Source organism: Anabrus simplex, chromosome 11 (assembly GCF_040414725.1).
Source record: "Anabrus simplex isolate iqAnaSimp1 chromosome 11, ASM4041472v1, whole genome shotgun sequence".
Lineage (NCBI taxonomy): Eukaryota > Metazoa > Arthropoda > Insecta > Orthoptera > Tettigoniidae > Anabrus > Anabrus simplex.
The window spans coordinates 33,468,411-33,483,524 of record NC_090275.1 but is presented as its reverse complement, the minus strand read 5'-3'; the positions used below and the strand labels follow the sequence as shown (position 1 = coordinate 33,483,524).

The following is a 15,114-nucleotide window of genomic DNA, read 5'->3' as shown; positions in this document are numbered from 1 at the left end:
AATAGCACCAAATTGTTACTTTCGTACTTAAAAGACATTAATTCGTCATGCACATTATTTTGTGAAGAGGAGTGTTAGTCTGTGTTTTCGCTGTTCGTTGACTCAGCCCGTTTTGATAATCTCTCTGTTAGATCATTCCAAATACAGTAGAGACAATACGCGACACTGAGCGAGATATCGAGGGACAGCTATTGGAGCTCACTCTAGCGGATTGACCTGAACAGTACTGATTCTCTCATAAGAGCACGTATATTTTTGTGTGAAGTTTTTGGTGTTATTTATGCGTTTTAAGTGAGTTGACATAATTAAATAGTAGCGTGTGTCATTCCTTGATATCTCCTCTCAACATGAGGGGAAAGGTATGTGCTGTGTTTGGCTGCAGTAATTACGAAGTAGAGAAAAATGCGCGGTCGTTCTTCAGGTTCCCTCGTGACAAGAACATGTAAGTAATATTGTGTTTGGATATATATTCTTCCAGTGACAGAGAATTTTATAGTACTTCATAATCTTCTGACCTGCTCGACCCATGTTTTAACTGGCATAAAATGTAATACGCATATTTTATTGTATAGTGCAGCAGTTAACCTTCAATACTGATGTGTTGTTTTAGGTGTGATCTGTGGGTTTTGAAATGTCACAGCAGTGATTTGGATAAGGTGTACAAGAAAGAAGTGACGTTACGCTTATATAAGAATTATAAGATCTGTTCAGATCATTTCCAGGCCAGCGACTTTAGAAATCCTCGACTATACAGCCAAGGGTATGTTACATTTTTACTCGAATTGTACGCAAATATTCCTCAAAGCATCACTATCGACAACATTTTCATACTTTTCCTTCTTTAATCCTTCTTCTCAGATTAAAGCCGGAATTTTATAGATTTTCTTTCTGTTAGTAGGCTTCATGTTAAGAGAAAAATTGTCCAGCTTTTAAATGTTAATTCATTGCATCATGTGTGTAAGGAATGTGCCGATATTTTTATTGACAAGTGTCTTAATGTGATCATACACTGTTTTTAAATGAGGAAAAAGACAAATCCAACCGTAAAAGTTCAGGCAGGAATACTAAAGCTAAAAAAGTAATGCATAAATGAAAGATCAAGCCATTTCACAGCAGCCCATTTCATATCTTGTTTATGTGTCTAATTTCAGTCTTTGAATAATAACCTTTTAAATAATTCTTCATTCATTTATCCAGAATTGCTTTAGCAACTTCGAAGATAATATCTCAATACCACTTTCTTTCTAGACGTAATTTATTTATCCACTTCTGTATATACATATACATTTCCATTGATATTTGAATTTAGCGCTATTTGTTCAGGTCAAGTCTCTAGGAGCGCCACCGTCGAATTGTCTCCCATTTTAGCAAGGCTAAATCCGTAAGTGTCGCGTATTGTCTCTACTGTATTTGATCATTCCTACTTTAATTATTTCCATATGACCCAGTATCATCATTTTGAAGTATGTACAATATAATTTGATAAGAAATGGGCTAATTTCTAAATCGAGGGACTTCAGAAATATTGGAGCCTTTATAATTGTTAGCCGGGTACGATAGCTAGTGACTAATATTGTTATAATTATTTTAGTTTCTTCTTTGGTATGCCATCAATAAGAAAAATATTGAACTCCTCATCAATCCTAGTCTCATGTAAGGCATGTAGACCTGGGGTACTAATGTAGAAACAAGGAAATCAAGTAAGAGTGCATGGAGAGTGAGGGAAAGAAGAATATTGAACGTAAGTCTGAGATATAGAATCTTAAATACATATTTCTGTAGCAGAACTGGTGTGAACGACGCCTTGTTGCAAGCTATGTCTAGAGATTGCCAGCCAACATTCTGATGTTGACTCTTTTGCACTAACCATTGTGTCAGATCGTATAGAGTTGATGCCTTAATGATGGTGACCCCCAGGTGGGGATCTTCATGATCAACAGTTGCTACTGACACCTCAGATTCTTCAACTTATCAACGCAATTATAACAAAAAATACCACCATTGTTAGTTGATTATCATGATGACTAAACATTTATCTCCGTCAACAATGCTCGCATTGATGGATTTGGCAATAAGAAACTTAAATCCTAAAATATCTCCAGTATTATAGCTCAAACGTTAAAAATGTAGTAGACGTTGAAGTTTTGATAATTCAAATTTCTATCCTTTTTTGTCTACATCTTTTAGATATAACTCATATTTCCGTAGATAATATGAAACTGTAATGATCGTGATCATCTTAGTTATTATTCCTCGTACGATAAAATATCCTTTCCTATATAAAAAATGAAATTGTATTTCGAAGTATATGCTCTAGAAAATTCCCATTTGTACAAAATATGCATGGTTTTATAGACATATAGATAAATCGTAATAATGATCGTAACTGTCATGTTTTCATTCCATATTTTGGGGAATCTAATTCATTCTTGTCCACATAATACACCCAATATTCACGTCCTGGAGAAGAAATACGAAACACCCTAATAATTACTCTTCTAATTTTGCTGTGTGGCCTTTGGAGCTAAATTTATCAGTATAATTGACGCTATGCACATGGCGAGTTTCATATTCCTGTTTTAAGGATATACAGTAATACATTAATATAAGGCTGGTAACTAATAAACTATTTCATAACATAACTGGTTGATTTTGAGGAAGCAGTATACGTTTCTCCATCCTTGTGATTTAATTAACTGTTTTGCATTAATCTACTCTATAGCATTTTTGTAGAATAAAGTGCGAACTACGGTAATTCATGCTTATGACTAAGAACACATGCTATAAAGTCAGCAAAGCCGCTACACTAAAAGGAATGCTTCTATACTAAGCCGGTCCCACAGCAGTCGAATATTCACAATGTTCAATTCATAACATTAATGGTAACAATTTAATTCTCCTGTTTATTATGGAGATACTGAGGTAATTTTATTTATTAAAAATAGTCCTTCAATATTCCTCTCTCTCTATCCATGAACCAGTTCAAAGGATGTCAATTTTATACCAGTGCAAGAATTGTTTTTACCCTCCATAAGGTAGGAACTTAAATAAATTCGTTATCGTTACTTGACTGGGATTTTACTTCATTAACTTCAGTTTCTTCACCACTAGACTTCTCCGTAAGTAAGTAATATTAAAAGACCTCTCTAAATATATCCACTATGAATGTGGAAATCATGATCGACAAACCAAATAACCCCATGATCCTGGGAGAGAATCGATTGTGAACAGAGGAAGAAAATATTATCAGGAATACAAACATATTTACCATTCGGGAGGATTCATTCGTAAATTTGTCATTTTTCTGTTTATTGACTAACTGTAATGAGGAAATCGAATAAAATTCCGCATTTACTTATACGACCCTAAAGTACACAGGAAACAAACAGGCATACATTCAGTTAGTTACTTAAATTTTTTATTTGCGTCTGTCTCAGAATTTTAACTTGCAAGTTCCTGATGAGGGCTAGAATTTAACGTGCTGGATCGAAATCAAGCTAATAAGCAATGTAGCAAGCATAGTTGAATGTACTTACAATTTTCAGATTCATTTTACGGGTGTGCTGTTTATATGCTGTATGAAATTCAAACTGTAGGTTTGCCAGCTTTAGGTGAATTGATCGTACTTCGAATAACAGACTTTTCGGTGAAGATCTGACATTATTGTTGGTAAGCTATCACACTTGTCTGTTGCATGGAAGGCGAGAACAAAATAACTCATTTAGAACATTTTCAACGTGGTAAATATTCAGTTGATTGAAGAAGAATTGCCTGGTTTGATGTGTAAGTATAGGGTCTCTTATTCTTTCTCGGGGATCTCTGTTCGATTTCCAACTTGGCCCAGGATTTTCATTACGGTTGCTCAGCCAGATGAGGAGCTTTCTATAGATAACTGTGTCATGAAAGTCATGAGCTGTAGTTATGCTGACAAAGTGATACTTCAATAAGTGCACATCAGCTGACTGGGCTGCAAAAGGCCCTTAATAGGACACTAGTTCATTCCTTTCCTTCACTGAAAATGTATCATCAGCTGATTACTTGGAAAAATAAAGATGTCTGTCACCCCAAAGTGCTATGTTCGTAAGATGGCCTATGTTTCTGAACGCTTCAATCGAATACAGGGTCCCGTGGCAAAAACTTTGCGGACTTTCATAAAAAAGAGAAAGGAAAATTTATTTCCTACATTTGATTGAATGTTTCTAAAGAACATTTGCTCTGAAGAATATAGAGCTATGCCCTTAAAGTATTAGAGTGAAATCTGCCGTAAATTTCCGTAAAAGAATAACCTTTGTTATGGATTTCCAATTACCTATGTAAAGTTTATGAACATTTACAAATATTTGAACTGTGATAGTAAAATGCTATTTTAAAATATAATATTATTAAGTGGGTTAGACATTAGCACGGTGTTCTTTGTGCGATAATGGTGAACTATTGTTCAAGAACCACATGAAGTACATTATTGCTCTGATGGTTCCATATATTTTAGTTGCGCTGTTCCATAAATGCATCCGCATAACTACGTGGCTCTCACATGTTTCTCTGAACATCACAATAGAAATTATTGGCTCCACTACAAGAGATGCTGATCAACGAATAAATGTTGACTGGCTGCGTTGATAATTGACCAGCGCTGAACATGTCCGTTAGCATGTTTTCTTTCGTTTCAAAATTACGTGGATATTCTAAAGAAATGTCAATTATTGGCAGAAAGCTATTTAAATTTAAATTCCTATAATTTTTATATTATTTTTGGAGTGCAATAAACTGAATAATACGTCCTTTTTCGGCAAATTTGATTATTTAGGGCGTCCGTTCTCTGAGAGTGGAATTATTTAAATACTTAGTAAGACTGATTCATTCAGTTACATTTCTGTAGAAATTCCCTTCTATGTATTTCAACCAGCATCAAAAATTAAAGGCTGAGTATTAACTGTTGTTCTCTTTCACTGAATTATGTTATCATTGTTGAGGAAAAACTATGGATGAAATTGTAAGATTTTGAGAAATATAGGGTTGTTGAAAATTATGTGCCTCGTAGTTGGTATTCAAACTCTCCGTTTTAATATGGATCATTTTCGATCTATGATGGCCACGAAATAAGAAAATATATTAACTCACCCTTAATAACTGAACTGAGATACGGAACTCTTTCATCCGTTTTTCAATTATGAACTTGAAAACGTCAAAGGGAGCTATGAGTGAACATTTTTACTCCTACAATTTAGCATTTTTGAAAACCAAATTTCAAGATATATAGCTCCACACAAAATTTGGAGTTGATTAGTTAATTGTTTGAAAAGTTATTTACAAATAATTTTTATTTTTATGTGTTGCATGGAAAAGGCTCCTTGCGGTAAAGTTTTAACTTTTTTGGGATATAATTTGGGAGACTTGTCAAAAATACCCATGTATTTAAGAACAACTCCGGGTATTGCAGTGAGATATAAATTGTTGGAGATATTTTTTGAAAATTTTCATTATCCATTCAGTCTAGTTTCTTGCTATTTCAGGAGTAAAACTATGAAGGTAATATTTAAACGATAATAAAATACACAGCTACTTTTAATTCCTGTACATATTCAGATATTCTCTGAAAATATCAGGTGAATCTAGTAAGAACTCTGTCGCATCGAGCATTTTTTGCACGACAAAGAGCTGAATATGGTTTTTTTGCTAGTGGCTTTACGTCGCACCGACACAGATAGGTCTTATGGCAACGATGGGATAGGAAAGGGCTAGGAGTTGGAAGGAAGTGGCCTTGGCCTTAATTAAGGTACAGCAGCAATATTTGCCTGGTGTGAAAATGGGAAATCACGGAAAACCATCTTCACGGCTGCCGACAATGGGGTTCAAACCCACTATCTCTCGGCTGCAAGCTTACAGCCACGCGCCCCTAACCGCATGGCCAACTAGCCCGGTGAATAAGTTTTAAGGTAGATACAATCAGTTGAAAGTTTTAAGAAACATACTTGCTTTACTACTGCCCTGGACTGTAAATTATTCCCTCAGATATTTTTCGCCACTTACGAAGAGCGTACGCCTACTACAAGGTAAAAATGTCAGTGGAATTATTGAAATGGTAGTCTGAAAGAACTTCGAAGCTAATGTTGTCTGAGTGTTGCTCTATACAGGGTCCGGCGGAATGAATGGCCTGATTAGAGTCAAGTAGTACGTCGTCGGTATTGCGCATGCGCGAAATAAGTATGCGCGCGCTGCATTGAGGAAGGACTGCCATTTCTACTGTAAGTATGGCCTTGTGGTGTTCGGAGCATCGATCATTCCCCGTTGAGGCGTATTTCAAAAATAACGAGTTTCCTATCATTGTTCAGTGACTCTTTCGTCGCCAGTGGCTGCAACAATTCAGGACTACTGCAACGTGTGCAAAGTAGAAAAGCCTGGGACGACAAAAGACACAGTGGACACCAGAGCAAGGGGAGGAGGTCCGTCAATCACTTATCCGATGTCCTGGGCGTTTTGCTGCCAGACATGCCTTGGCGCTAAGAATGTCAAATCGTTCCCTGCGGCGCAACATACGTTATGACCTGCACTTCCATCCAAACAAATTGCAGGTCGCACAGAAACTAAACGAACAAGATAAATATGCTCGACGAACCTTTGCGGTGCGTTTCATGGAACTTTTAGCAGCCGACGCAAGTTTTCGTTCGCAGCCTGGAGTAATGCGCTGAACGTTATGGCGACCATCTGTAGGGTGTTGTATTCAAAACCAAGTAAATGGCATATATGGTACGTAATGGCATATATTGTTCTTTGATTTCAATATGTGTTTCAATAAATATTTCTATTTGTTTCGACGTTCTGTCCTTTTTATTTCCTACTATCCATTCCGCCGGACCCTGTATAAGCCAAACCACTACTTTTTAAATTCGGAATTTAGAGCTTTCGTTAGGGAAAACTGATAACGGGGTTCGAAAGAGAAAGAAATGGGGGATTTTTAAGCTTACAGTTAAACTGGAAATTCGATTTTTTTTGGTAAAAAATCGCAGCACATTCGTCATAACTACCCGTAAGGTTTTTTTTTTTGGGGGGGGGCTATTCTATACACTTGTCTCTGAATCCGAGTGTCCTTAATCTTGGTGATTTCTTGTGTTTATTGGTTAAGGTTATTCTGCCCGAAGGCAGGTCCGAACCTCCGCAGAGGTGTTCCTGAGCCGGAGTTTACGTGCGGTAGGGTGGCCAGTTCCTTTCCGCTCCTCCATTCCCTTACCCCCCACAAACAGCGCGTGGCAACCCATCCAACTCCTGACCACGCCCAATGTTGCTTAACTTCGGAGATCTCACGGGATCCGGTGTTTCAACACGGCTACGGCCGTTGGCTGTTTATTGGTATCTGAGAGTTTTGTGTTGGTGGAGGGGGTATTTGATCGACCAAATTGCAAACCGAAACCCAGTGTTCACCTGATGAAAAGTCGTCTGTAATAAAATTAATCCGGAGGTTTTAAACTGGACAGTCATGTAGATTATTCTCATATCTGTCTTTTGTTTTGGGGTGTCCTTCATTGTTTACGTATGGGATTTGAAAGCTTAAACATCATTGGATATTGTTAGTTTTCGGATTTATGACCGTGTATGGTAAGTAAATAGGGAGTGGCTATTCTACCACAGGTAATCCCCAGGTTAGTATACTTCTAATTTGAAATTCAGTTTGACTGATTATGGGTTTTATTTGAATCAATGTGAGTATATTAAGGCACTGCTATTCGCTTCTCTAATAATCACATATTTCTCTCGAAGGGCGGCGATTACTAACAAAGCAGAGGACTGAGCACGGAAGTCCACAATCCCGTGTCGTGAGATTGGACAGTTAGACTTGATTTGTCTTTCTGTGCAGAGTCCCCCTAACTGGTGTGGGACTGACTTACGTACTACAAGAGAAGACCTACCTGTCTGCGTACTTGAGTCGAAGAAGGTACTCGTCGTCTCAACTGTCATGGTGGCGAACGTGCCATCGATGATCTGCACCGACGAGTCCCGCCTCCCCCTGGATCTGGCGCACCAATCGTCCGACTGCGAGGACTGCCGTCTGAAGTTACGGCAGCGTATCATCTCCTCAGTGGTGGATTGTCTTCTGAATCCTCTAGCAATGAGGATTTCCTCGGTGGTAGATTGTCTCCTGATGGCAGGGGCATGGCTTGTTGCGGAGGTGGGCGGAGGTCTGTTACAAGGGGAAGGGTCTCTAGAGGAACAAGTTGATGATGAATCTGGTGACCGCGGGGCTCTATAAGGTCCTCCTGTGATAGAGGTTGATTGTCGTCGTAGCCTTCCCCTGCGCCCTCTGCCCACAGGGGAGACATCCCTTTCTCCGGAGCGATCCGGAGATAAGTGGGATCTGGAATCCCGACGGCCGCGGGTGTAGTTGGCAGGATCTGGAGACAGCGAATCCCTCCGCGCTTTACGACCGGTACCATCCTCGGTGCTGATTCCACCTGGTAGGTCTGGTGATAGGGTTGGGGGTGAACCTCGACGACCCCACACGCCAGGGGGTAGTGTGCTCTCGTCTATGGCGGTTGACTGGCGAGGAAGGCGTGGAAACTTGCTAGGTGAAGGCTCCTTGTTGCTAGGACGACGTTCCGGGCTGGCGTGGGTACGCGAGTCGCGTCTACCTTTGGTGGTATACACCTGTAACACATAATAACAGAATTTAATAGCACTTTGATAGCTACGATTTTAAGCAGATTTGTAATGGAGTTAATTTTGTGTTTTGAAACGAGAAAGAGCTAGCGCGTTTTATTAATTAAAATTGTCCTTTCTTTCTCCTATCATTAATTGATCTGACCAGCGACTTAGCAACTAGATTTCCACTTAGACAATTGAAGTTCGAGTCTGTGAACTTACTCTAAAATAATCGGGTGGCGTCGGGAATGACATCTGACCTCAGAAAACACACAAAAATGAAATTTATCCGATGTGGCTACAACGACACCAGCAATAACTGAGATAAGGCGATGAGCATTTGTATTTTGATACATTATAAGAAAAAGTGCTGTTTGAAAATGTAATAATGCTCTAAAAATTTTAAAGATCATAAAATTTGAACTATAATTTACCAGGGAATATGAGGTGTTATTCATTATTTATTTATTTATCTTACAGGTAGGAAATTAATGATGAATTACAAATTACAAATATTTTTGCATTAATTTTTTGCTATTTGTTTTACGTCGCACTAACACAGATAGGTCTTATGGCGACGATGGGATAGGAAAGGTTTAGGAGTGGGAAGGAAGTGGCCGTAGCCTTATTTAAGGTACAGCCCCAACATTTGCCTGGTGTGAAAATAGGAAACCACGGAAAACTATTTTCAGGGCTGCCGATAGTGGGGTCCGAACCCACTATCTCCCGGATGCGAGCCTACAGCTGCGCTCCCATAACCGCATGGACAACTCGCCCGGTACATTCGCGTTAATGAAATTATATTAGCTTCAGGGGAGATGATCGCGCCGAAGAACTGGCGAAATATTGAAATTTCTGTAGCTTTCGTAATATTTGAGACAGACCGACAGACTTTTGTACACATGCCCACAGTAAGTTAAGCGCTGTTGATGCTGCTTTGTGACATTTTAAACTGACAATGTAACATTCTAGATAATTTTCATTCTTTTTATCTATCACACAACTCAGGTATATTTTTTACAAAAGCTCAGAGTGACTTAAGTTAAAAAATCATGAACGTGCACAAACTTCATTAACTGGAACAATTTATTTATATTCTAATTAGATGAATAATAATAATATTAATAATAATAATAATAATAATAATAATAATAATAATAATAATAATAATAATAATAATAATAATAATCGTATGGCCTCAGCTACCGTGTGCAGACATTTCGATTTGACGCCATCTGGCTGTCTGCTCGTCAATTTCGACGTTCCGTTTTACTCTAGGCCCACTAGATGGCAGACAGAGTAAAAAGGATCTCTCTTGGGCGTCTATGGCTGAGATTAATTAATTTTGTCGGGCAAATACCAAATGACTTCCGGAGGTGCATATGACCCTGAGGTTCACACAGCCTACACCAAAAATGAGTACCATGTTAATTCCTGAGGGTAAAGGCGGCCGGGCGTAGAGCTAACCACTCTACCCCATCACGTGCCGAGGTTAACAATGGTGGAAGCCTTTACTTTTCACTCCTCCAAGGGCCTTCATGGTCTGTACGGAGGTGAAAAAAATACCAAATGTATCACCAGAGATCTTTTACATGCCGACATCGTACGACGTGGAGTGTCGAGTGGACTTTAGATGAATTTGTACGTTTTAAAAGTTATCGTACATTTTTTTGGCATCTCGTGACACTCCAGCTCGATTTGTTCTGGGTGATTTACGTCAAAAGAGTGGCGTTACAAAAATGTTGCAAAGTTTGGGCTGGGAAGACTTGAGAGAAAGGAGACGAGCCGCTCGACTAATTGGTATGTTCCGAGCTGTCAGTGGAGAGATGGCGTGGAATGACATTAATGGAAGAATAAGTTTGATGATGATGATGCATGTTGTTTAAAGGGGCCTAACATCTAAGGTCATCGGCCCCTAACGAATAAGTTTGAGTGGTGTCTTTGAAAGTATAGGAAAAATCACAATATGAAGATAAAGTTGGAATTCAATGGGGCACATTGGGGCAAATATTCGTTTATAAGAAGGGGAGTTAGGGTTGGAATAACTTACCAAGCAAGATGTACAATAAATTTCTAATTTCTTCGCAATCATTTAAGAAAAGGCTAGGAAAAAAAATAGATAAAGAATTAGCCACCTGGGCGACTGCCCTAAATGCAGATCAGTAGTGATTGAATATAACAGATATAAAGAAGGAGGTTTCGAGTCAAATTTATATTAATGATGCAGCGAGGGCGTGTCTAGGGTCATTGAAATCCGTTGAAATAGTTTTCGAAAAAATTGCACCTTTGCCAGATAATTGAAGAACTCGGAAAAATAAGTCCAGTGGATCATGAACGAGAATAAGAATAAGAATAAGAATAAGAACAAGAACACATTAATGAGAAGAGCCCGAACTTTTACGCAGTAATAACGTGTCGAATATAAGACCAAGTGTGAGGACTCAGCAATTATAGCATGGTAGTTTGTGGTCCCGCCACCGCAAGCACTGCAAGTGATTATATCCAACACGTGCTCCAGTAGTTCTTGCAAGCCGTGAGACGTTACTGTGCGAGATATTTCAGTGAATAAGTTGGATTTTCTTTGCTTTCACTTCCTAAATTCACTTCATTGTGCGTTGCGTACTTCGAGCTTGTATCTTATGTGGCTTGATTAATTTATCAGTTCATCATGCCGTACTGTTCTGTGCCTGGCTGTGAGTCAGGCCTTGGTAGAGAAGTTGACGCCATTTTTTTCACCACTTCTTTTCCCGATGGTGCCTAGATTCTTTTCCCTGTTGGGGTTCACGGGACTTAATCTGACTCGAAGGGCATTTCGATAAATTAGGAAAAATGTGAAGCACTGCTCCTGGACGCAATGTCCATCTCACACGAGAGATATCCACTTTTTCACCATTCACTATAAAATCATCAACATCAGAGAAATGAACATGACAAATTCTGCTATTACGCGTTAACTCGGTATCTTCCGTGGAATAGCTCTAGCCCATTTTTCAAATTGAAGACAGGAATGCAGCAGCGAATGGGGAATTAATAGGTCAGTCTAACAGCATGCTCAAAATTTGGGTTTTTCTAGTGTACCCTCTGATGCCGAAAATAAAATATCGAAATTTAATTCGAGCTAGATCCAGTCTCAACTCAGCAAAATCGCGAATTAATTTGTATCAAAATCGTAGGAAAAAACTTCAGTTGATCCTTCAGGAGCTGGCTGTTGTCTTCAACATGTTATGGATATAATCTCCAGACTCTTTTATCATTATCTGAAGTGGAGATTTTTCTTCAGAACGAAGAAAATCCGGCGAGATTTACAATCTCGAACATCCACCAAATCTTTATGCAAACTTTCGAAATTCCAGTGAGCGACAAATTGAGTTTGTAAGTAGAGTGTTACCTTTAAATAGTCCATGGGTGTTTGTTTTATTATGCTGGGAGTTATGTGATATTTATCTGTATATGTACACTCCACTAACCTGTTCTTTCCTCAATATGTGATGAAGGCCGTAGCTCTTATTTCCATGTATGAACTTTTACATTGTACCCTGCCGTGGCATTTTAATTGTAATATCTCATTGGTTTTTAAAAGACAGTGTATATATGTATCAGTTACGGAGTAATATGTTTCCCCTAGCATCATTCCTAAGACAAGCTGATTGGTACTGTGGAGCTTGTCCACTCTAGCGCTGCCTGGCGGGGCGCGCTTGAACTCGAGGAGTCCTCACAATTTTTCTTATATTTGCCATGGTAATAGGTTACAATGCAAACTTACTGAAGCAAGTATGAAGTATAGTCTAACATGTACAAAGGTTATGTCATGAGAAATGCATAAACCTTAGGGGTACGAAATCTTACCTGTGTGGTTGAGTCTCTCCTGGTGGACACGAGAGGTGGTGCTGTGGGGGTGGTTACTTGCGACGTCGTGACGGCGGTGGAACTTGTGTTGGGGGAAGGAAATGGAGCGCCAGCGATGGTCTGCGTCCCAGACTGCGGTGACGATACGGTGGAGGACACAACGGGCACGAGAATAGACGCTGTGCATGTTCCAGGAGATGTCGCCGGCGGTGTCGTAGCGCTCGTGATGATTGTGGGAGGGGGTGGCAAAGCGTGCGTGTCATTGTAGGTGGTGGTCGCCGTCATAATGATCGGCGTCTGCTGCCCTCCCGACATGGACGTTCCTGAAGCTATCATCATGGACACGGACGGCCCGCTGTCCGACGCAGTCGAAGATGTGGATGGCCTCTGCTCTTGTCTGTAGTACTTTGGAGGTTCTGCTCTGGAATCTCTTCTGCGATGAGGGTGGTGGTGATGGTGATGGTGGTGCGGATGGTGATGTAACTTAGGTGGTGAGGGGGTGATTGCTGAAGAAGTAGTAATTGAATCTCTACGCCCACTTCTAGAAGATTCTCCAGAACCTCGTCTAGAACCAACCGTTGTCGAGTCTCTGCGCCCACTTCTAGACGACTCTCCCGATCCTCGCCGCTGAGACGGATCACGTGCAGTTATGATAGTCGCCGATTCTCTCCTTGAAGACCACAATCGTGCTATGTCAGACTTCAAATCCGCTATGGCTGTGGTGGTAGATTCGCGTCTTCCTTTCGCACCTTTCAAACTGGCATCTGCTGAAGATTCTCTTCTCTTGCGCAAGGCGGCCACCGTGGATTGGTCCGTGGTAGAAGATCGACCCCAGGGTAAACTTTTGGCAAGGTCTGCTAAAGTCTCTCGTCTATGTAAAGGACCTTTGTTACCTCTTGTCTTTGAAGAACTTGATCCGCCCCATTCTCGTAAGATGTCTGTGAGTTGTGCCAGGGAGCTGCGGCGCCTCCTGGTGGCGGCCGATGAGGGCGGGGAGGTTTCTTGTGTCTCGGTGGGCGGGGAGATGCTGGTGATCTGGGCCGCAGAGTCTCTCCTCCCAGCGCCCAGTCTCTGCCTCAAGGTGGACTCCTCCACCTGCTCTCGCACCAGGTCGTCCCAGCCATTCCCGCCCTGCCACACCAGGCCGACCTGGTGGCTCAGGATCGGAAGATTGCACACGAAACATATGGCTGTCATGGTCCTGCAATCAGATTACAAATCACACGATCAGTGACTATATAGACGTAAAATATAATGAATAAATGTAGAACTTAAATATATTAAACGTAATGCAAGTACAGGGTGGCGCAGGAACAGCTGGCATAATTAAATTTAAAATGCAGTGATAATTTACAATATATAATAATTAAATTTCATATCGACATAAGTAGTATTTGGAAATGCACTTCAGTTTAAGGGGAGACTGTAGTCGTCTCTGGCCAAAAGTGCAGAATTTAATTTTTTTTCATGTTTGGGCTTTGTCTTATATACAGCTTTACTTTTTCTTCAAAAGCATCTCACTTCCAGCTGGTGTCAGCAACTCTAAAAAAATTTTCAAAATTTAAGACTCCATACAAAGATTACCTGTTAAATACCTCTGATTGTTTGATGATGCTGATGGTGATGATGCTTGTTGTTTAAAGGGTTGTAACATACAAGTCAACTTCCCCTAATGGTACGAGGTGAGATGAAATGTAATAACAGCTAAAATATCAAAAATTAATCCGCTGAACAGAATTCAAAACATGATGATGATGAGTGAATATGAATTTAAAAGAGTCAGGGGATCCAACTCACAATATTGAAAGTTAAAATAATTCCAAAATCCATCCACTGACTTGAATTCCAAAAGACGACGATGAGCAATTATTTATCAACTTAAAACAATAAGTGAATCTGACCTCCCAAAAAATAACGTAAATTAATGGCATAAACTGGAGCCGGCCCCGTGGTGTAGGAGTAGAGTGTCTGCCTCTCGCCCGGAGGCCCCGGGTTCGATTCCTGGCCAGGTCAGGGATTTTTCTCTCAACCTGAGGGCTGGTTCGAGGTCTACTCATCCTACGTGATTAGAACTGAGGAGCTATCTGACGGTGAGATGGCGGCCCCGGTCTCGAAAGCCCAGACTAACGGCCGAGAGGATGCGTCGTGCTGACCACACGACCCCTCGTAATCTGCAGGCCTTCGGAATGAACAGCGGTCGCTGGGCAGGCCAAGACCGTTTCAAGGGCGTTACGTGCCGTGGGGTTTGGTTTTGGTTTGGTTTAATGGCATAAAATGAACACACAAGGGACTGTTTCCGAAGAACAATCTGAATCGATGATGCTTGCTGTCCAAAGGGATCCAATTTCCGGGTCATCTGTCCCTCTTAATGGTCCCAATCCCTGGTAAAGTAGAATGATGGTGTTCCTCATGTAGCGGTACTAACCACAAATAATACGTGTTCCTCACATACTGATACAAATCACAGGTAATTTACTACTCACAGATAACGCAGGCCCATTGTGTTCCTCACATAGTGGTACTAATAATAGGCAACCCACCGTGTCACGTTAATTAATTTCGTGTGGCTATTTCTAGCCGAATGCAGCCCTTGTAAGGCAGACCCTCCGATGAGGGTGGGCGGCATCTGCCATG

General features: G+C 40.4%; 1 protein-coding gene across 1 annotated transcript in view; it reads right to left on the bottom strand.

The window, feature by feature from the left end:
- The window catches only part of rsh (radish), a 951,216-nt gene extending 936,380 nt beyond the window's left edge, over nt 1–14,836 (bottom strand). Inside the window, exons 1-3 of the mRNA XM_067155296.2 lie at nt 14,772–14,836; nt 12,481–13,681; nt 7,905–8,640 (exon numbers count right to left, since the gene is read on the bottom strand). Of these exons, the coding sequence (XP_067011397.2) occupies nt 7,905–8,640; nt 12,481–13,681; nt 14,772–14,836 (2,002 nt within the window). The remainder of the gene's footprint in view (nt 1–7,904; nt 8,641–12,480; nt 13,682–14,771) is intronic.
- Nucleotides 14,837–15,114: the final 278 nt, after the last annotated feature.